General features: G+C 38.5%; 1 protein-coding gene across 2 annotated transcripts in view; it reads right to left on the bottom strand.

The window, feature by feature from the left end:
• DHX57 (DExH-box helicase 57) overlaps positions 1–21,611 on the bottom strand; it is a 43,570-nt gene that overhangs the window by 1,295 nt on the left and 20,664 nt on the right. For both annotated transcript variants that reach the window (XM_063301978.1, XM_063301984.1), the window contains exons 9-22: positions 20,671–20,804; positions 18,102–18,156; positions 15,688–15,881; positions 14,661–14,777; positions 12,469–12,565; positions 11,805–11,978; positions 10,371–10,571; positions 6,573–6,849; positions 4,696–4,791; positions 4,516–4,599; positions 3,514–3,651; positions 2,438–2,512; positions 1,104–1,238; positions 481–681 (exon numbers count right to left, since the gene is read on the bottom strand). In XM_063301978.1, the coding sequence (XP_063158048.1) occupies positions 481–681; positions 1,104–1,238; positions 2,438–2,512; positions 3,514–3,651; positions 4,516–4,599; positions 4,696–4,791; positions 6,573–6,849; positions 10,371–10,571; positions 11,805–11,978; positions 12,469–12,565; positions 14,661–14,777; positions 15,688–15,881; positions 18,102–18,156; positions 20,671–20,804 (1,978 nt within the window). The remainder of the gene's footprint in view (positions 1–480; positions 682–1,103; positions 1,239–2,437; positions 2,513–3,513; positions 3,652–4,515; positions 4,600–4,695; positions 4,792–6,572; positions 6,850–10,370; positions 10,572–11,804; positions 11,979–12,468; positions 12,566–14,660; positions 14,778–15,687; positions 15,882–18,101; positions 18,157–20,670; positions 20,805–21,611) is intronic.

Below are 21,611 nucleotides of genomic sequence, written 5' to 3' on the forward strand. Positions count from 1 at the left end.
ATTGCTCTGTATTGTGCCAGTGAACTGCAGAATGGTGGTTCTCAAGCAATGAATGCATCTATATTCATGAAGGAGGCTTTGTTCTTAAATCACCTACCCACTTTGAGATCATAGAGCCATAAGAAAGAAACTGGCCTTCTATCAGTTTAGGAAATTTTAAAAATTAGATAAAATGCTGCTCATTGTATTGTAAGTGCCTCCTAGAACAGACACATTTTATCCATTCCAGCTTCAGGGACCAAATGGTCTAGAAGTGGGGTTTCTTTAAGGAACAGAATCTGTTCCCTATATTGATGGACAACGTAGTATGAGACACCATCATCTACTACTGCAAATAAAAGTAATTTCCCCATTATGAGAATTGTCAACTATTCCCAAGATGTCCTTAAGTGTATTGGGTTACAACATTTATAATCCAAAACATTTGGAGAACAGCTTGAAGAAACTAGATGGATTTGCTCAAGTTGCTTAATTCTTTACCTGATGTGAGGCTGCAACAAAATGAATCCACCCATCATCCAAGGAAACAACATATGCCCCATTCTGGAGCTGTACGTTCACACGGCCTCCTCCAAACAAGATAAGTGGGTACACCGACACCATGCTGCAATCTCGAACAAATACCCGGCTGGTTTTTACCATTTCATGGTACACCAAGTAGGGGCTCTCAAAGTGCTTTATCTGAAATACAGAATTCCAAATAATACCCAAGTGACATTCCAAACAAAAACAAAAAGTTTGGCTCCACAGATATCACCTGTGCTATACTATATACCTGCCATTTAGATTTTGCTAGCAAAAATTTGTTCTGTGCCAGCATAAAGTGGCCAGATCTGAAGAGGACATGGAGGTGATATTTGAAGCCTCTAGGCAGGCTTCACATGGATGTAGTAAGCTGGAGGAGAAAGGAGAGAAAGACATCTAATGCACAGTATTTGTGTTGGTGCCTATATGCCTATCCAGTAGATTTCAGCAAGGCTCACAGCAGGCAACTGCACTACGGACTGCCAAATGTTCTCTATGCTGTTCCTTCCATGAAGGAGCCTGTGTGTGCTAGAATAAGTTTGGGCAGAACACTTTACTGACTGGAGGTTAGAAATTACCTGATAGTTTACAGAGGATGGATGAATGTGAACGTAACCCTGTTTTTTTGTAGCAAACATCAGTGCTTCAGGTTTTGGATTCACTTTATCAGCCCCTTTACTAGTCTTCTGATACTTCCTTTCTGGTACTTTTATCTAAAATGGTAAATAAAAATTGCGAACTGAATACTCACAGGCAATCCCCGTTAATTTCAACAGAGTTGTATAGTAGAAGTTTCTACCAAACTGCTTTCCCTTACTAAAGCAACATGGTCATATTGTGGAATTTAAAAGGAAAAGAAAAAAAAACCCTACAGGGAATACCCCCTCCCCTCATCTATTCCAAACCTAGTAGTAGCATGCATAAAGCATATATTACAAAGCTGCAGCCTGGATTCTTTTGTTTGACAAGATAACTGGGCCATCGTGGTTATGAGCATGATCAACGTATGTGAAATCAGTCCAATCCAGCCCATCCCTGGAATCACTGGATGGCATTTGGAAAGCAAATTGCTCTAAGCATCAGCTGTTCACTTCTAACACTATGTATTTCTAGGACTAAGATGATGGATTTTAACATTGCCATTTTTTTCCTCCTCCCCCAGGAGTCACTACTGTGTCAGTAACCACTTCTCTTTTGTTAGTACTTTCTCTTCTCTGAGCCTCAGCCAGGCCCTCTAATCCCAAACTTGCCTAGAACCAAGCAGCTATAAACACAGACTGGTCTTGCAAAGCCATATCATTCACTAACCACTGTCCCCACCTCAATCCAAAGCAAGAAAATTCCAGTAAACACTGCAGTGCTGGTTTCTGCAAATATGCTTTAGGTTCTAGTTTCAAACGGTGGGTGGGGTGGGGTGGGGTGGGGAAAAAGAGCCCTGCTGAGAATTAAAAACATCGTTAAGTGATTAGTAACACTATGCCTACACTGGAAGATTGGAGCATTAGGTTCCAAGCAGAAAGGAGTGATGAAATGTCTGAGGAAGGGTGAGCTGCCAAGCAGCAAACAAGCTACAAACATTGGAGAGTTAGGAACCAATCGGACATGAAGAAAAACTCTAAAATTGGCATTCAGTTTTATTTTCTTTACTGTTAATATATAAACATGAATAGAAGATATATATGAAATAAAATAATGAATTATCCTGAAAGCCTAAGAGACCAAAATTGTTTTAAGCCTGGTGCTTAAAGTTGGCAACAGCTTAGTCAATTTAGGGATGACATTTCAAAGGAAGTTCTTGTATAAATTCCCCCTTAAAATCCCCCATGCTGTTACAAGCAATCCCGTTTCACAGACCAGAGACAGGGAAATAGATACAAATACTACCAGATGATGATTACTATTATATGCTTACCTGAACTACGTTTGGATACATAGCGGCACATAACATGGCTGATATCAACTTGACATTCTCTGCATTTGCATTTGCCTGTGACATAGATAACATACTGTGAGTTAAGAATATGACGACTGTCACTTGTGCAGGTATTGGCACAGAAATGTGCAGCATGCAGCAAATGGCAGGAAATCCTGAGCGTTTCAAGTATCATGTATGTATCTTTTAAAAGAGATTTCTCAATCTTATGATTACAGAGGTATGTTTGAAAATAAGAAGGTAGTGCATATCATCACAAGTTTTAGGATGATGGGGAAACATTCTGGGCCACATCTTCTGATCCCTGATCAGAATTTTTATCTTCAATCCCCTGAAATTTATAAATATATCAATAGATCTTCACACAGACTGCTTTTAAGTGATCTGTTTTCCTATTAGTTACATCTTGGGATTGATGAGTTATCTGCAGATGAATTCTAATATTGTAATTTTTGTTTTTGAATTTTCTGGGATTTTTGTACTATCCAATAACATACGTCAGCACGCAATTTTAAAGTGCCAAGCTGCCTTAATAAAGTTAGAATTACAATCAAAATATCATTAATATAAACAGGGGTACATCCCTAATGTTTAATATGTTACATATGTAAGTCACAAGTTTTCAATTACTCGGCTTCATCAATCCACCAGCTGGACCAAACACAGATAATGTTCATACTTGAGCAGTGTTTCTCAACCTTGGCAACTTTAAGATGTGTGGTCTTCAACTCCCAGAATTCCCCAGCCAGCAAGGGGTGTTGAAGTCCACACATCTTAAAGTTGCCAAGGTTGAGAAACACTATACTAGAGTGAGAGCGCTTTCTAGCTGAGGAGTAAAAAAAGATTTTTCACACAATACTCAGAGCATTTGGAAAAGTATCTTCACTCTAGTAGATATTGACAAGAAAGGAAGTATTCCAAAATAATCAGTATAGTTACATGGGAATTGGGTAAAATATGACCATCTTTACTTAAGGAAAGTGTTTGAGAAGGAGAGGAAATATTGAAAGGTAGGTACAAAAGGTAGCAGACTAAAAAACTTCCACTCCAGGTACCTCTTCTCCTGTAGCTTCAAGAACACCATCCCCGCCTTGAGAAAATCTCTGTTCTATGTCTCTGGCTCGGAGCCCCTCTTTCACAAACCCAATATCTGACAATAGTTCAGTAAACTGCCTTTTTAAACGTGCCATTTCCTACAAAATGGGGGAGAAAGACACCTTTGAATGAGGAATAGGATTTTAAAATAGCATTCTAAGCAGCAACTAATAATTTAGTAATGTCACTCTTTTATTCCCATTTTTCATATACCAGTGAGTGAACTGGTGATGTTCACCAATAGATCAGCCCAGAAGACTGATAGACTATATCTGGCCTGTGGATGTCTTCATTTTGCTCACTCTGACCATAGCACATCTGGGATAGAAAGAGAATTTTGTGGTTGGAAGATACATGGAAAATACATCTATCTGGTATAAAAAAAACATAAATGTATAATGAAAATATATACATATTTATTGGGCTCTCGGTATGTTTGCTCCCAGCTATAACCATATGGGGCTAAAGGTGATGATTTCTGAATTATTTCTTGTCAACCTTGATGATCTTCAGTGGTTTCCTAGAGGCTCCTCAATGTGAAGATCAGTAATGCCAACCAAAATTCCATTACTTGCATTATTTCATCTTGTCTCTTCCCAGCACCTTCCTTTGCAACACGCACCACACTGGGTGCTTTTTGAGAACATACTCTCAAAAGGGGCAACAATGAGGTACAAAGGAGGAGGCTGATCAGCCATATAAATTGAATATGACTTCTACATAACTGCAAATTATCTACCATCTTTTTTTCCTGGAACCATGAGGTCCACCATCCAGAGCCAGATGCATAATGAAATGAAATAGAATTAATAGCATAAACAAACCTGGTCTAAAATTGTTTTAGGTAATATACAAGGGAAAAAGATACGGCACAACAAGAAGCAGGTAGTGGAACAAATCATTTTACAGGACCACCAAAACACTTTTAAAAGTAAAAACACAAAATAAAAGTAATACGTTACCTGAAGAACATTTTCTGATAAAAAGTTTTGTCTGCAAAATGTGTAACTTGCTTGAAAGCTCTTTTTTGAAGACAGGCACCACCCCTAAATAGTGGAAATTTAAAATATCACCTTACTATTTAATCCCAAAGATCTGAATGGATCTTGAGATAATTTAAAAGTGAACTTTTTATGTCTTACCTTATATGCTTGGAGGAGAGCCAGATAATCACTGTTTCCTATGGAAAATTCTAGCTTTTTCTTGAATGCCTCCTCTCTTTTGTCCCATGGAGAAATCTTTATAATTGATAAAAATGCTCCATTACACAACTAATATATTTAAAATTAACATTCAGTCTGAGGTGCCCACAATTTATCTAAATTCTATGCATCAATAGGAATGAACTTCTCAAAGTGGGTGTTGTTATGACCCTGTAAAATAATATGTTAATTGACTGCCCCCATTAATAAAACTGTCAGGCTACACTTGGCCTCTTAGCCAAAGGTCAAGAAGCACTACCCTCCACAGTCCTTATAACAACACCTCTCTTCAGCAGCATACATGCCCATGTGGGGACCGCTCTGTGGATTCCGTAAGCCACGTGTTTCTTTGTTGCTCTCTTTACAGGGAATCTCAGAAAACATTCATCTGCAGATAGTCCTCAGTTAACGACCACTTGTTCAGTGACTGTTTGAAGTTGTGACAGTGCTGAACGAGTGGGTAAGTAGGACTGGCCCTCAAAGTTCTGGCCATTGCACCACCCCTGTGGTTACTAGATTGCAGTGGTTACGATGATTGCAGTATCCTGTGGTCACGTGATCATATTTGCAACCTTCCCTGCTGGCTTCCCACAAGCAAAGTCAATGGGGAAGCCGGCAGGGAAGGTTGCAAGTCACTCCCGCTGCTTTTTCTCCCGAGGAGCTCTGCTACAGAGTATGAGATCACAGTGATCTTGTAGTCTGTAGTGCGCACAGAGCCCCCTCCCCAGCCCACATGCAGTCACCGCAGCATCCCCCTGCCTCACGCCTAGTATTCACTCACCCTCTAGCCTGCTCAAGAGCAAGCAGGGATTTGCAACTTTCAGCTGGCTGCCCCATTGACTTTGCTTAGGAGAAGCCGGCAGGAAGTTGCACGTCGCAGTCATGTGAGGTCCTTGCTTAACGACCTGCAATTTTCACTTAATGAGAGCAATGGGGATTTCCGGGATTGCTGTCACTAAGCAATACGGTCATACAATGTCATGCTTTACGACCACATCACTTAGCGATTGAAATTCTGGTCCCAATTACTGTTAAGTGAGGACTATCTGTATTAAAAAAGAAATTTTAAAGAACTACCCTGGTAGAGAGCACCATGCTTATCTGTTACTTCTTTTATCTGACCAGGACTCTCATGTGTCTTTCCAGGTTGCCCAATTTTGTGCCTCTATTCTATTTGTCCCACCTATGACTAAAAATTAGCATTAATACTGGTGATTGTCACTGATATTTGTATTATTGTTATACTAATTTCATGGTTATATAATTTTAATGTATTTTTATACCAACAGTTTAGTCTTATCAATAATTTTAGGTGTATGTATATCTATGTAGTGTTTTCTGGCCTAAAGGTGTTAATAAAGATTTGTTGCTATTGTCAGACTGCATTTTAACAGGGCTTCCCAAATAAACAGGCAACCCAAGCAAAGCACTTCTACTTCTTGCAGGAGAACACAGTCCATCATGTTAGAAGGCAAGCATGGGCTGTCCAGACAGGTGCACAGGCTCAGTGCCAGGACCCAGTGGGATGCCTCCTAGAAACACACCCAGAAAGAGCCACCCTTGGAAGGAGAAGGTGAGACTAGGCAAGAACACCTCAACCTTAGCTAAGCTGGTGCTTAGGAGCAGGTTGAATCTATTGCAGGAGCTGTTGCTGCAAGTCCAGACTGTTGAAGGACGGTTCCAACATCTACATGCGATACCAATGGCTCAGTAGAAGGCTGCCCATATCCAGGTAAAGCAGGACCAAATGGCCCTCTCCATTTGAAACTGTCACAACCCACAGTTTGGGAAGCCCAGATTGTCATAATAATACTTACAAAAGGTGACTTGTGAGCCCTGCTTGCTGCTATTGTTAGTGCAGGATCCAGACAGCGAAAGATGGTTCCAAGGAGCATTAATTTCCCAAGCCTCACATCAACAGGCAAGGAAGCCAAATGATGTCCCAAGGGAGTAAGGTTTTCATCTGACGTTAAGGCTCCTACATCCTGCAACCGCATCTTTGATGCATTTATAGATTCAGCTGTTGGTGGCTCAATAAGTCGTGATAACACTGAATGAAATCTATGTGTGGAGAACATTTCCAAAACCTTTATCCTGGAAAAAAAAAATTGTTTAGCCAAAGCAAATCACCAGCCCTCCAGTCTGCTATTTGGTGCATGCAAAGAAGTACAGAATTCTAGAGAGTATGAAAATGGCCTTGATGAAGATATGCAAGATCCGTTGCCAGGGCAATGGTGTGTGTGTGTGTGTGTGTGTGTGTGTGTGAGAGAGAGAGAGAGAGAGAGAGAGAGAGAGAGAGAGAGAGAGAGAGAGATCTTTTACATTCACAACAGACAGGTAACACTTGGAAGTGGCTCAGATACCTCCTTAATTCACTGAACTATAAGGATGAGGAGGAAGTACAGCACAATCAGGCTTGCAAGATTCTGTTGTTATAGCCTATTGTCCTAACAGCCAGGAAACACGCTGAGACAAGGAACTGGTCTCTAATGTTTTATTGCTAGTACATAACAGGAATCCTAACAAACTAAAGAAGCGTAGGAAAAACCCAGACATATAAACCCCAAAGGTTAAGGCGGTCCCAATCTGTGTCTCTTTGAATGGCTGCCCAATTCCTCAGTGCTACGCATGCGCTTAACAGTCTGGATGGGAGCCCCCTGCTCGCCATCCTTACTCATGACACCTATCTCAATAAAAGTAGTTTTAGCCTTTCTGTGCTAGTAAGGCTGGCCAGAATCTAAGATACAATTCCTCCAGTGATTTTCAGTGTTCCTACTTTGTTCAAAATAAAAAAAAGTACAGTATCTAGTACTTATTTCTGATTGCTTCTTGTATTTGGGGCATTTTTTTCCCATTTTCCAATGTTCCAGAATCTAACTCCACCCCTATAGGCTCAGAGTCTTATTCTCTGTGATTTCATTATCCATGGTCGAATGCTGGAACACGGCCTTCACAAATAACAAGATCCTGGTGGCAATGGGGGTGGGGGTGCTTTCACTACCTCCTTAAATTACTTACTACCTGATTTGCTCCTGTCCTCTAAGCTGTACCCTCAATTTAGTTCCAAGTTTCTGCAAACTTAATTCTACATTCAAGCCAAAAAATCAAGAAGTGATTTCCAGGAACAGGTCCCTTCTCAAGTAAAACTGATGCACTTAATGCACTAAAGGATCTGGCAGACACAGCTATTTGGGAAAAACACCTTAGTTTGAAGAAAAGGGGGTTGCCTCCAATGACCCCCTCTGTACAGTAATTGTCCTTTCCAAACTAAAACTCTGCAGGCATTCCTCTCAGCATTTCCTATACACATTACTGTTTGCTGGGTCCTGATAAAACAGTGCTAGATGTAGCAAAAGGAAGTCTACATAAGGTAACACCACCAGAGCCTTAAATTCTTCCTGGGTGATTTCTTTCGTTAGTCAGAGCAATAAGCACATGCTTTCAATTAATCATCCACTCTTCCTTGGAACCTCTTTTGTTTCTCAAAAGGAGTCTGGAAAATCTTTTCAGGGCCATCAACCTTCTGGCAAGTCTTTTTTTCAGGCCAGATGGAAAACGACCAACTGAACTGTCACCTGGCCCAATCATTCCCCATCTTTTTTTTCTCTTTGTCTTTCCTTAGCCTTCATCCCCTCTTTTGCCTCCCATTTTCCCACGTAGAATTCAGAAATCTATTAAAAAAGGAAACTCCACTTCTTTCCCTCTCCATAGCTGAAGTCTCTTAAGAGAACTGCAGAGTGACAGCCAGTCCCAAGCTTTCCCACTCACCTGTTAGTCTTTTGCTTATCCCAGAGAGAAACCTCTTCATTTACTTATTTGTAAGACTGACATATCACTTCAGTTTATATTGCTCTCTGTGTAGCGTTCCTCTGAAGACAGATCCCCCTCACTGACTGTACTGGAGCCTGGCTGTTGTGACCCGTGACTGGGCAGAGGCCTATCAAAGTCCTTCACTGACTTGGACTTGCAGTGTAGCCCCAAGGAGGCTGTTGGACCCCAGAGGAGCTGAACTCAACCCCTCCAGTAAGTTGTCTTCTTTAACTTTGGAAGCACAGTCTTCCTGGGTCTTTGAAGCAGCCTTGCTGAATTTGGTTTCATACCCTGGAAGATCCAGCTGGCATCATCTAATCAGCTGGATCTAAAATCAGACAAAGGAGGAGTGTACTAATACCAAAGCTTTGAACTGGTCTGAGTCCCCAGCTTCAGGAGAATCATGGTTTCAGAAAACCAAGAAGTGCACTGAACAGAGACAACTGAAGAGCACTGGCAAAGAAGTTTCTGATAAGGACCCCATACCTTCTTTCTCCTCCAACTGTTGGAGGAAGGAACTCTGTTCACAAGTTACAAAAGAAAAAATATTCGTTTTTCCTCCTGCTTTCTCTCTTTCAGTCTAGAAACATTGTATTTCATTCTCCATTTCTAAGTAAAGTGGTGCCTGTGCAAAAGGTGCTCCCCCTTAAGCGTGTATGTGTGTGTGTGAATGCTGTATCCTGTAAGTTTCTCACCTTCTTTGCTGTAGCAGGAAGCATCCAAAATTCCTCCATTCTTTGTTGTGGCAAGAGTTGCTATTCTGATTCTCTTTCTGCCTTCTCCTATGGCTGAACACTGTGTAAAGTGGACAGATTCTTGAAACCTTACCCTTTCCTACCACTCTCTCAATTCCAGCTTCATCTTTTTCTCATTAAGTGGAATATGCAACTTTGAACCCCTTACCTTTCTCTCACTGAACTGAATAATGAGCTAAATTCTTAGAGATTACTGTTCTTATTTGCTTTGTCTGCTAGCTTCAAATAGCTCATTGTGCTATATTTCCCACAAATTGTCAATTGCTTATTAACTGATTGCCATTATAACTCTCATTTTATTTAATATTTTTCATTGATTGGCTATTAATTATGATTTCATTTGGGACACTGGAATGAATAAACCTGTTTAACGGCCTATAGTATTAATGCCCCAACAAAATTGGGGATTGGGGGAGACTACCACTTCTCATACATAGGTATTGTGTAAGCCCCCAAAAAGGTACTGCTTCTTTAAGGGATTGCTGATGAGTACATTGAGGGTACTCTTGATGGGTATGAAGCCTATTTGCCTGCTTTGGATCTAAATATTGCACACCTCTAGGTACAAGTTGCTTCTAACGTTGCTACTCAATCCATTTAATTGGAAATCTCAGGTACTGAATTTGTGAGACTTGCACACAAACACGTGCTGCCTAAAGAGATGTGTCTGCCAGCTTAGAGCTGGAAATGTTCTGATCACTGGTCTCTTGCCACTCACAGTAAGCTACTCAGGAAAAAACAGGTAATCAACTTGCACATTTTCCAAGAAGCAAACCATTAGAGCAGTGTTTCTCAACCTTGGCCACTTTAAGATGTGTGGACTTCGATTTCCAGAATTCCTCAGCCAGCATGGGAGTTGAAGTCCACACATCTTAAAGTGGCCAAGGTTGAGAAACACTGCATTAGGGGATAGAAGGAAGGATTAGGAGGAAATAGGAGGAAAAGGAACTGAGAAGACAAGGAGAAGATTCGTATCTACAAGAGGAACCAATACAATGTGTTGAGGCTTAGTTGGAAAATACAGCAATATTTTGCAAAATAATGATTTACCTGAGACAAAGCTGTTCCAAAGGCACTCGCTGTATCTCAGGCAACTGCTGCTTTAAGAGATGATGATTATAATGATGGCTGCTAAAAAGGTGAAAGCAAACCCCAGAAGCTACGCGGCCTGCTCGTCCTTTCCTTTGCAAGGCATTGGCTTTGGACACGTAGGAATCCTCCAGGCTTTCCATGACCTTGCTTGGATCATACCTACCAGAATGAAAATATGGAATTGTGTTTGCAGTATTAAAATAGATGGGTCATGAGCTAGGAAGTGTAACACTGAGGAGGTGTGGGGCTTCTAGGTAATTGTTTAACTCCTCTGCTAAACTATGGTTTGATTTGTAGTTTGTGGAACAAGCCACAAAGGTTCACACAACACAATAAGCCAAAGTTAAATTACATGATAGCTTAAGGTGATATATGAACCAGGCCATTGTTTTACAGTCTTTATCCTTATTCACAAATACATTTTTTAAAAAACAAATCACTGCTTGAAGATTTACAGTCCTTGCCAGCAAAAAACACAGCACCCTTATAAAACATTGTAGGCAATCAATTAAAATGTTACACATTTTTCTTTTGAAATGTGTACAAGAAAGACAGGAAAAAAGTATGTCAAGGAAAGAAAATCAAGTAAAAATGTTAAATCTTACCAGAAATAACAACTATGATGGATAGTTCATCAAATAAAATTAGGGTCAAAGAAAAAACAAATAGAAAAAAAAAGGAGATGGGGAAGCAGGAAAACAAAGCCTTATTGAATTTGAAGTTGACAGATCCACTGATAGATATATATACACACTGAACCATAATAGTAACTTTTGAAGATGAGTCAAAACTGCAGACCTGTTATGGACATTATGTGGCTCCATAATCTCTCTTTCTGGTCCTCAGGTTCATGTGCTCTTTCTAGCCTTAACTCTATACTGAATGTAACAGATACTGCAGAATCACCTTGACTTTTGCAATCTAAATCCTGTTTCCCAAAACTAGAATGTGAATACAGGTAGTCCTTGCTTACTGACTGCCTTGTTTAGTGACCAAAGTTATAGTATTTAAAAAAAAAAGCTTTGCAACCAGTCCTTGCATTTATGACTGCTGCAGCATCCTGCGGCCATGTGACTGCAATTTGTGTGCTTCTCACCTGGCTTGTGACAAGCAGAGTTAATGGAGAACATGGAAGTAAAATTGTTAAGTCGCAGTCACGTGATGTTTCACTTAATGACCACAGTGGTTTGCTTAACAACCAAATGGGAAGTGACATAAGTCTGTCATGGTCACATGATTTTCTGCTTAGCGACTGCGGTGCTTAGTGACAGAGTTGCTGGTGCCAATTGTAGTTGCTAAGCGAGGACTACTTGTACTGCATGAACAGGTCATTTCTGCATGGTTTATTGTCCTGGGTTCTCATCCACTTCTTCCCCCAGATTCTCTAAATACCTTCTTTCCTTCATCTTTCCTGAGTCAATCACATAGACCACATCATTAATGGTTATGGAAGTTTCTGCAATGTTTGTAGATATGATGATTTTGGTGATGCCAAGAGGAGGCTGGAGGAATACAGACTGCTGATCTTCACTGGAAAGGGTTGAATGGAGAAGATACACAACACAGCTAGGAGAAAAGATTAGAGAACAGGTTTGGAGGATTTTTTTGTGAGCATTTGTTCCATCTCTATATTACCTTTTTCACACAATCAGAATTATGTCTTACCCATAGGTAGGATGCCCTTATTATACATATACTCTACAACATCATTAAGAATACAATATTTTGGAAATGGCACCTCCAGCAATGATATTTAATATGCTCTTGGGGAAACCTTCTCTTTCAGAAACAAGATGGAGAAGCACATATGTTATATAGGTGCATCCACAGAGAGACTGAGCCCTCTAAGTTTAACCAAAGAAAAATGAAAGGTAGCACTGTACATATACCAACTTCTTCAATTTTGTGCCTGCCTGATATTTTCAGCTAAATCTTATCCACCCTGATCACCGACCATGATGGCTGTGGCTGATGGAAACTGAAGTCTAGAACAGAGAACAGCTATCGTTTCTATTTTTTTCCTTTTAAAAAGTGGTTTAAAAAAGGCATGACATACCGTTTGCTGTGTTGGTTGTTGAACAGGGGATTAGACTGCAACTGCTTATATAATGCTTGGATTTCTGCTAGGCCTGGCAAAAATATCAGTACTGCACCTAAACGTGAGTTGGTAAAATAGTAAAATGAGTATAAAGCTCTCTTAAAAATCAGGAGCTATTCTGTTTCCTTCATTGCCATATTTATGTAAGTACTCAATGTTTTTTTCTCAGAATCCTCTCTGCTACTTCATATTTTACATTTTCCCAATGCAGAAAGTACTTCCATGTTGAAAAAAAAATACAACCAATGCCTTATATATTCTTGGGGGTAATAGGTGGGGTGGTCAATGATGTCAAAATGGAGAGCATGTTGGGGTGATCAAAGCTCTGCACCTTTTGAATGTGTGTCGCATGCACATGTTATTTACTGCCCCTGCAGATCCATAACATATATTGCTTCATGCACATCAGTGACTACCTACCCATAAATGTTGTTTTCCTATATGAAATGTTGCCTCTGAATCTTTTAAAAATGTTTTAAAATAATTTTTAAAGTGTCTGTTAAAAACAAAACTATTCTGGAGATAACTTGAAGTACTGCCATCTATTTTACAGGTTCTATATTTGTTTATATGTTAAGTGCTGACTACCTACCTTCATTTTGTTTTATCTGTGTATTATGGGTGTTTTATTGTGTTACTTGTATTACCATTTTTATTTATTATACCAGGGACATTCTATTATATTGTTTATAAATATACTAAAAGCCAATTGTAGATGGCATTAAATAAATATCTAAACAAGCAAGATTGGCCCTCAAAAAACATTCAGCATGATCAAGGAGTCCTTGATTTGGATCTGCAAAGACCACTTAAGGCCTCAAACTATTACATATAATGGAGGCCACTTCCATAGACTCTTTACACTTAAATACCTTTTTTTTTTTTACTCTTTTTGTTATTTACAGGAGAGCTTTTAACTTAGCAAGGTTTAAAGTCTTATGGTCTAGGGTGTTAGAGGGAAGGTACACTAATATTCCTTTTTCAAAGCATTTATTTTTATGCTTGGATGACACTATAGTTATTCATGTGCTGTACTATCACAGACTTCAAGCTAATAAGCGCCCCTCCTCACTTGGTGCTTGAGTTATCCTATAGAGGACATATATTCTGTTAATGGATTGGTGCACAGGTATCTCCATGAAGATACCTAAACTTTATTCAGTTGTAATCACTGTTAGGAAGCTGATGGCTTTCCTGCACACCACAAGGGGTTGGAATAGATGGCCTTTGTGGCCCTTTCCAAGATTACAATTCTATGATTCTAAGCTTTGAGTTGGAACTTGGCCTAAAGGTCTGTTCATGAGTTTTCCTCTATTATTACTTTTTTGCATTATTTGATTAATGTATTTTACTTCCCCCTTTTTTAAACCATAAAGCAAACATTATTATTATTATTATTATGTTGTGACACCTCCACACACACTTTAAGTTGGTCTTGGCTTCCCAGGGGTCACAATCCACAGTCTGAGAAGCCCTGCTTTAGCATACTGCATGAACCCAATCTCTGGCTATTATATGGTAGCCTTATTTAAATTCAGACTACCCTCCAGATGATGTTTTAGTAAAATACAAATACATTGTATTTTTTCAATTCCTCTCTTCCACTCCCTTATTCTCTTGTGTACAACCTTTAATACCTTATTTAAACAAACCACAAGGTTTTTATTTGATTTTGAGGAAGGAAAAATGAAAAAGAAAGTACCTCAGAAACAAAAAAACAATTAAGCTATGTATGAGAAAGAAGAAGGGGAGGAGGAGGGGCAAGTAAAAATGGTCTTGTTTCTTTAAATTGTTGTCTGAATGCAATCCCTCTCTAAAAATGTAGTTCCTCATCACAATAATAAGACTGTCCTATTTCTATTAAATTTAAAATGCTGGAACTTAGAAGAGGCTGAACTCATGAATGAATATAGAAATAATCAAATTTAAAAAAATAGTGCTGATAGTTGTAACGTATTTTTATTATTTGCATGTGTCTTGGAATATCATGCTTCAAAGCCTTATGCCAAGAAGCTAGTTACCATTAAAAAAAGGAAATGAGCAGAACTTCAGAGGATTACAGTATGACTGAAACAGAGTTTATGGTACAATCAATTCAGTTTAATCAACTTGTAAAACAGATCACAGTTGTTGATCTGTTTTTAAGTTACCTGGTGGATACGAATGTTTGCCACTGACAATCCATTCAAGTAAGGCTTCAATTAATTCAAGATTTACTTTGTTTAAATTCATGTTTGCCATTGTTTTCAATACTGATTTGCTAACCCCTGAAAAAAAGAAATATGCATAAGCACAGGAAGAAATAGTCCCAGCAGGTAAATGTAGTAAAGTTAATTTAATTAGTAAAAATGCAAGCCACCAGATATATCAAACTTGACAAGAAGAGAAAGCTAGTTGCAACGTTTTTCAACAGATGTATGTTTCCAATGTAGCAAAAGTGTCTTTCAAGCCACCTTGTCACCTTTAAGGTGTTACATCTGTTTTCAACCTTTCCAATACAAAACTTTGCCTTTCACACAGCCTTTACATTATCCTGAAATCTCACATGACAAACATTTCAGTTAGGGTATTAGGATACAAATCATGGCAAATAAAATAAATAAAATCTTCAATTTCCACTTGGAGATATCTTTAATGCTAATAGTTAACCTGAATTACACTGTTGAGCTACATACACAGAGCTCTACTATTCCTTATACCAGATTGCTCGTTCACTTACCTGTCTATTTCTCCCAAGTACATATTTCATTCAGTACCATGTCCTCTCTATCCACTGAGTGATTGCGCATTTACTGAATTTAAAAGTTTGATGTTGCTTCCTACCCAGAGAGCAGTGAAAAACGAATTAAGATGGACACATTTCACAGCTGCTCACCACTACCCCATATACCAAGGGAAATCATTTTGTCTATAATTCAGTGTTTCCAGTTGCATAGTTGGAATTCACATACCAATTCTTTATTTTGAGAAAGACAATGTCCAGGATTTGGAATCTCTCTCTTGAAACATTCCAAAGAGAACAGAAAACCTTGGCACAAAGAGGTCTTAGAACAGATAGATACGCAAGAGGCTTTTTCATAGCCTTACAGCACAACTTCCAGGTAATAAACAGATTATTTTTAATACAGAGGAATTCTTGGAAACCAATGGGTACAGCACGTTCATCAGAGAGACTACCTTTGTAACGCATCAGCAATTGCTGGAAAGTCAGCTGTTGGTCTGGGACTGAATCCTGGACTGTAGTTTTCACCAAGCCAGCATTCTTTAGATCCTCTTCCACTTCTTCTGCAGCAGTCCTTGCATACCTTCCTGTCTTGCCAGTAGCTTGTTTTACTCTGCACATATACGGACTGCTGTGCTCCAAAACATACCTGAATGCATGCCGAGAGAGAAGCCATGGGAAAAAAGCTATCCTTCTTTTTCAAACAGTTAGCAGTTCTACTCAGAAGCGTATACTTCATGAATGATGCTGTGTAATTACAGATAAACTAGACTATTGGCCAGAGAGCACTTTAGGGTAGGGCTGTGTATATATTTTGCAATCCTACTGCACAAACATCAGCATTTAGAATTTGATAAAGAACACTGTATCTTAAGATTTGGCTTTTTTAAAACAAAATTTTAGCATCTTTAAGGAAAGCATCTGGGTAATAAATGGATAGTTGAAGCAGAATTTCATTGCACTGGGCAAAGCTTCCCAAAGTTCCTTGAGGCCTTTTGGGGCCTTGGCTCTCTGCCACATTTGTTTCTTGGCCACACTGTCTCTCTGAGCTCAGTTCAAGACCAGGCTGGACAGTGGGTCTAGCAGAGTGCACCAGGCCTTTACCCGACCCCAAATGCAGAACTCAAGGAGATCCATCCTGTGTGCAGTAAAAAATGTGAAAGGTCTGGAAATGTGGTGATGGGGAAATTTGGCAGACAAAATAACAGAGTTTCAAGAAAAATGGAAATAAATGCAGTACTTAGCATCTTTTCCAGTTACAAGATTGCTTTGTGACCTTATCAAGTGTATTATGTATAACTTGACTTATTCATTACATTTGGCCTATATTTTATTTATACTATACAGAGTGAGGAGTGAAGCTAATTCCTGAAGACTGACATCAATGTATATAATTTCAGTTAAAAATAAATCCCTTTCATCTGCCCAATCTGTATGCCTGAATTTTCTTTCTGATCATGAGTGCAAAGAAATTATATGGCAACCCTATATCTATTCACTCAGAAGTGTAGAGTCTGTCTGTCTGTCTGTCTATCCCACTGCAATCAGAACAACTCTTGGCATCTTACAGTATATATAAAACAAGGATTAGGACATAAATGGTTAGATTGAAAAAAATCCATATCATAACACCAATAACAATGCCCACATCAACCTCTGCATAAAAACATAAAAACACAAACACCATCTAGCTTCAGCTCTCACTTTAACTCTAGCTGTTCTAACAGTTGTTCTGTTGAGTTGAATAATGCTAAGTGTAGCTCTGTATAAGAACTGCAGCCTCATAGTGCAATCCAAGACATACCTGTTTAAAAGAAAAGTACTATTCTACTCAGTAGGACTTACTCGCAGTGTCAATACAGCTGCAACATAAAGCTTCCTCCCTCTCCCCTGCTCATCAGCAATAACCACCACTGATCTAAACTGATGTAGGCCATGCTCAGGCACAGCGCTATCCACTCTGCCAAATACAGTCTTCGTTTCATTTCAGATATGGTTGACAAGAATAAATTTAAGAGATATCTGCAAGCATCAGGCCAAAAAGAACATGAACTTCTGCCACTACTGCTACGTGTTATTAACACTCTGGATATCTCATTTGGAAAACAGTAATTCCTCCATTAAAGTTGGTCAAAAATTAGGTGGATGACAGGTCACTCAGTGCTTATCCCTATCTTTCACATCACCAATAAAAGGTTAAATACCCTAAAAGGAAGAGACAGACTTCTTTTTCACAAAAGGATTACACAGGCTAGTGCCTGTACATTTTGCCATATATTCCAATTTTTGCAATTACTAGATACTCGTTCTTTTTAATTGGATCCTGGGAAAATGGGGTAGCAAACAGACTTCCTAAGCGGGTGGGCAGGAAGTTACGGCCCTTTTAATCCAGTGATTAATCTGGGACTGCAGTCCACTCCAGGCGCCCTAGTTTTTTCTTACTCAATGTGCACTTCCTGCTCTTATGCACATTAATGCTCATCTTATGCATATTAATGCTCATGTTCCAAAACAAGTGAAAGCACATACTGCCTTTCCTCAGCATAAACACACTGTACTGTGCTTTCCCTAGTAGTCAGTTCTTAATGATATAAAGTATATGAATCCGACAGATTCTTGAAATGTAGTAGATTTTAGTAATACTCTGCATTATTGTTTCTGATACAACTCTAATTTTAAATCCTTCTTTGATACAGTGCAGTAGTGTTGTCTACATTATGAGCTGAGATTAAACTGTATAATTTACAATTAGTCCCATAATTCCATCCAAAGACAGAGGAGTCCAAGAAACAGTATTTTCAGTCTGAATGGAAACTTATAATATGTAAAAGGATTGCTAGGCGCCAGATTTGTTTTTGAGATCTCTTACCCAGTCACTGCAATTGCATCTTCCAGAAAAAACTGTTCAACAGGGAATGTCCTTCCTAGAGATGTACACAATAATAAAGAGAGAGACAAACTGCTTTATCAAAAATAGAGCAAAAACACGTGCAAAGCAGGGCAAAGAAATGGCAGCTTTATTCCGAAATGTTTGGAGCATAGGCTTGTGTAGTCATGGCCTGAACTTTACTGCAATGTGGGGGACATATAAAAATGTTTTTTAAAAAGTATTATTTTAGAACATTTAAGGAATAAACTACTACATAAAAGAAAAAAGAAGAAAGTGAAAAAGGGTATTTTGGGATGGAAAATAAAATATCAGTAAATAAACAGAGAATGTACAATTGTCATAAAATTTAAAATAATTATTTCACTGATTAAATAACTAATTGAATATATAAAACTAGATTCATTGTATCATCTTGTGAATAATTGAAAATCACTACAAAACTCTAAATATTAATATTTACATTGATGTCACCAATATTTATCATTATCTAAATTAGATTATTTTAAATATCTAAATAAATAAATAATAAAAATAAAAAGTAATTATCTAAAATGAATGCACATGATCTTATATTAAAAAGAGAGCCAGTTTAGTCTAGTGGTTAAGGCTCCAGGCTAGAAACCAGGAGGCTGTGAGTTCTAGTCCCTCCTTAGGCATGAAAGCCGGCTGGGTGACCTTGGGCCAGTCACTCTCTCCCAGCCCAACTCACCTCACAAGGTTGTTCTTGTGGGGAAAATAGGAGGAGGAAGGAATATTAGGTATGTTCGCCACCTTGAGTTATTTATAAAAACAATAAAGGCAGGATTAAAAAAAGAAAAAAAAATAAATACTAAGAAACAATCAGTAAAAACAATTTCAAGTTCTAGCTTCCTTTCCATTGTACCTGACTGGCAATTACATCAATTATTTATAAACATTAAAATTGCTACTGGTCACTATCTTTACATCAAATATTTCCCCCTTATATATTCTATAACTATATTCTAAGACACTGTTTCTCATGCTGGCTGAGGAATACTGGGAGTTGAAGTCCACACATCTTCAGGTGGCCAAGGTTGAGAAACACTGCTCTGAAAATATGAGTTTGCTTTATTGTGTGACATGTAATGTAGAGGGAAGCCATTCCTGCTTAAATTTAGTCAAACTTCTTTTCCTGGAATTGGTGCCATTTGAAATAAAAAAAACATTATCTTAGGTAATATATTCATTTTAACAGTTGCAACTGATTCTAGCCAGGAGAGTTTTAAATTTTTCAACCTTTCTAAATCTTTTGAAACTTTTTTCTTTTGTTGACTGGCAACCCAACTCCTTCTGCACAAAACTTTCTTCTTAGGATAAGTGTTATTATCTTTGTTTTTTGTAGGGTTAATTTTATATCCTGAGAATTCAACAAACTCTTTGTTTTCATCAGCTATCTTATTGCACTTCGAGGTTGCATAATGGTTAATACTACATCATCCAAATACTTTTGACTGACCCTACTAATTGGTGATAAGATTACATCCAATGCATATGAACAAAAGAGTACATTTGAAAATATTTATACAAGTATTAAATATTATCCTATAATGATCTGTTTGGACATGCTCCCTGGTCATTCATTTTTACCTCAACAGCTATGCCTCTATGAATTTAAAAAGAGAACAAACGTAGAGTATTTTGGCAGCATGCTTTATTCAATGGAATGCAACTGCTTGGTATAGTGTTTTTATTAAAAGCATCAATATATAAGGTTGCTTGGTCTGATTTTTAGTTTTCTCTATCAACATTCTGGAAATGACTTTAGTTGAGATGACTTATTGTCCTTACTCATGACACTTATAGTATATAAGAGACCCAACACTTTTGCAGATGATAGGTATCAACACTGATAAGCAAGGAGGCAAAATCTATGTGTTCAGTAGTCAGTAACATTTTACAGAATAATCTCGAATTTGCAACTTGCTTCTGAGTGACTGCAAAGACTTGGAAACAAATTCTTCCATCTTTTGAAGTATTACATCAGTTGCAAAGCTAAGTTAGTTTTGCCTAATAGTATGTACTGCAAGTAAGTTGGAGATAACAGGCAAGTCTTTTGCAATTATATGCTCTGTAAGTGATGCTTCCTAGTGCTGGCTAATGCCAAAAACAATACTGACTTTTTTTTTTAATCTGTTCAATTGTGTCTGATTCTCAGAGACCGCCTGGACAAGTCTCTGCAGTTTTCTGGGCAAGGTTTTTCAGAAATGGTTTGCCATTGCCTCCTTCCTAGGGCTGAGAGAAAGCGATTTGTCCAAGGTCACCCAGCTGGCTTTGTGCCTAAGGGAGGTCTAGAACTCACCATCTCCCAGTTTCTATCCTGATGCCTTAACCACTACACCAAACTAGGAGTACTATTACTATGTCTTTCAAATTCTTAAGGCTGGTATAGTTTCCTCAGTTTAAACATTTTACTAGCAAAACAGTATGTTGCAAATGCAGAGAAAACGTTACAGCGGAGACATTTGCTGTATAATCAGCAGAAGGTAAAACAGTGAAAGAATTAATAATAAAAGAAGCTGCTTTTCACCTGGTATATTGACGATAGGGCAGGAATTAAAGTACTGAGAAAAGGCTTCTGTATTCAGAGTAGCACTCATTAGTATAACATGCAGCTCTGGTCTTTGTAACATTATGTCCTTCAAAATCAACAACAAGAAATCACTGAAAAAAACAAGCAAAAAATTGAAATTTGTACATTTGCATCTTTTTTTAAAGATTTTTTAATCCTGCCTTTATTATTTTTTTATAAATAACTCAAGGCAGGGAACATACCTAATACTCCTTCCTCCTATTTTCCCCACAATAACCACCCTGTGAGGTGAGTTGGGCTGAGAGAGAGTGACTGGCCCAGGGTCACCCAGCTGGCTTTCACGCCTAAGGTGGGACTAGAACTCCCAGTCTCCTGGTTTCTAGCCTGGAGCCTTAACCACTAGACCAAACTGGTTCAATATTAGAAGTGATTTCTGGGTGCCCCTCCCCATTTAGTTCTTAGTGTTCAAGGCTGTAAACATGTTATATATTATGGCAGAGACTGGAATACAAACAATGCATCTCTTCTTTCACTGTTATATCCAAAGGGGGGCACAATAATTCACCCTCATCATTGAAAAGCAAATTTTAAGTGTATGGAAAAGCAAACACAAATGACACCACATTTTTAACAAGAAGTCGGTCACCAAATAAAGCTTTCAGGAATAAAGTTTTCAAGAAACACTATTTGAGGCATCAAAATATGATGTAGCTACTATGTCTCTCCATTCTTGTTTTTCCACTCGCTTGCTCCACTTGTTGGGAAACTGCTTGTTATAGCAGTAAATTAAGAGTGCAGCAGAAAGACAGGCACCAGATTTACTGCCTTCTCTCCTCATGCAAGTGATTTTTTCCCCCCAAAGAATATCCTTGCATCTCTGAATACAATCTTAGTAATTCAAACCTGGAGCTTTATTAGCGTACTGTAGTAAACCACTT

Source organism: Candoia aspera, chromosome 1 (genome assembly GCF_035149785.1).
Source record: "Candoia aspera isolate rCanAsp1 chromosome 1, rCanAsp1.hap2, whole genome shotgun sequence".
Taxonomy (NCBI): domain Eukaryota; kingdom Metazoa; phylum Chordata; class Lepidosauria; order Squamata; family Boidae; genus Candoia; species Candoia aspera.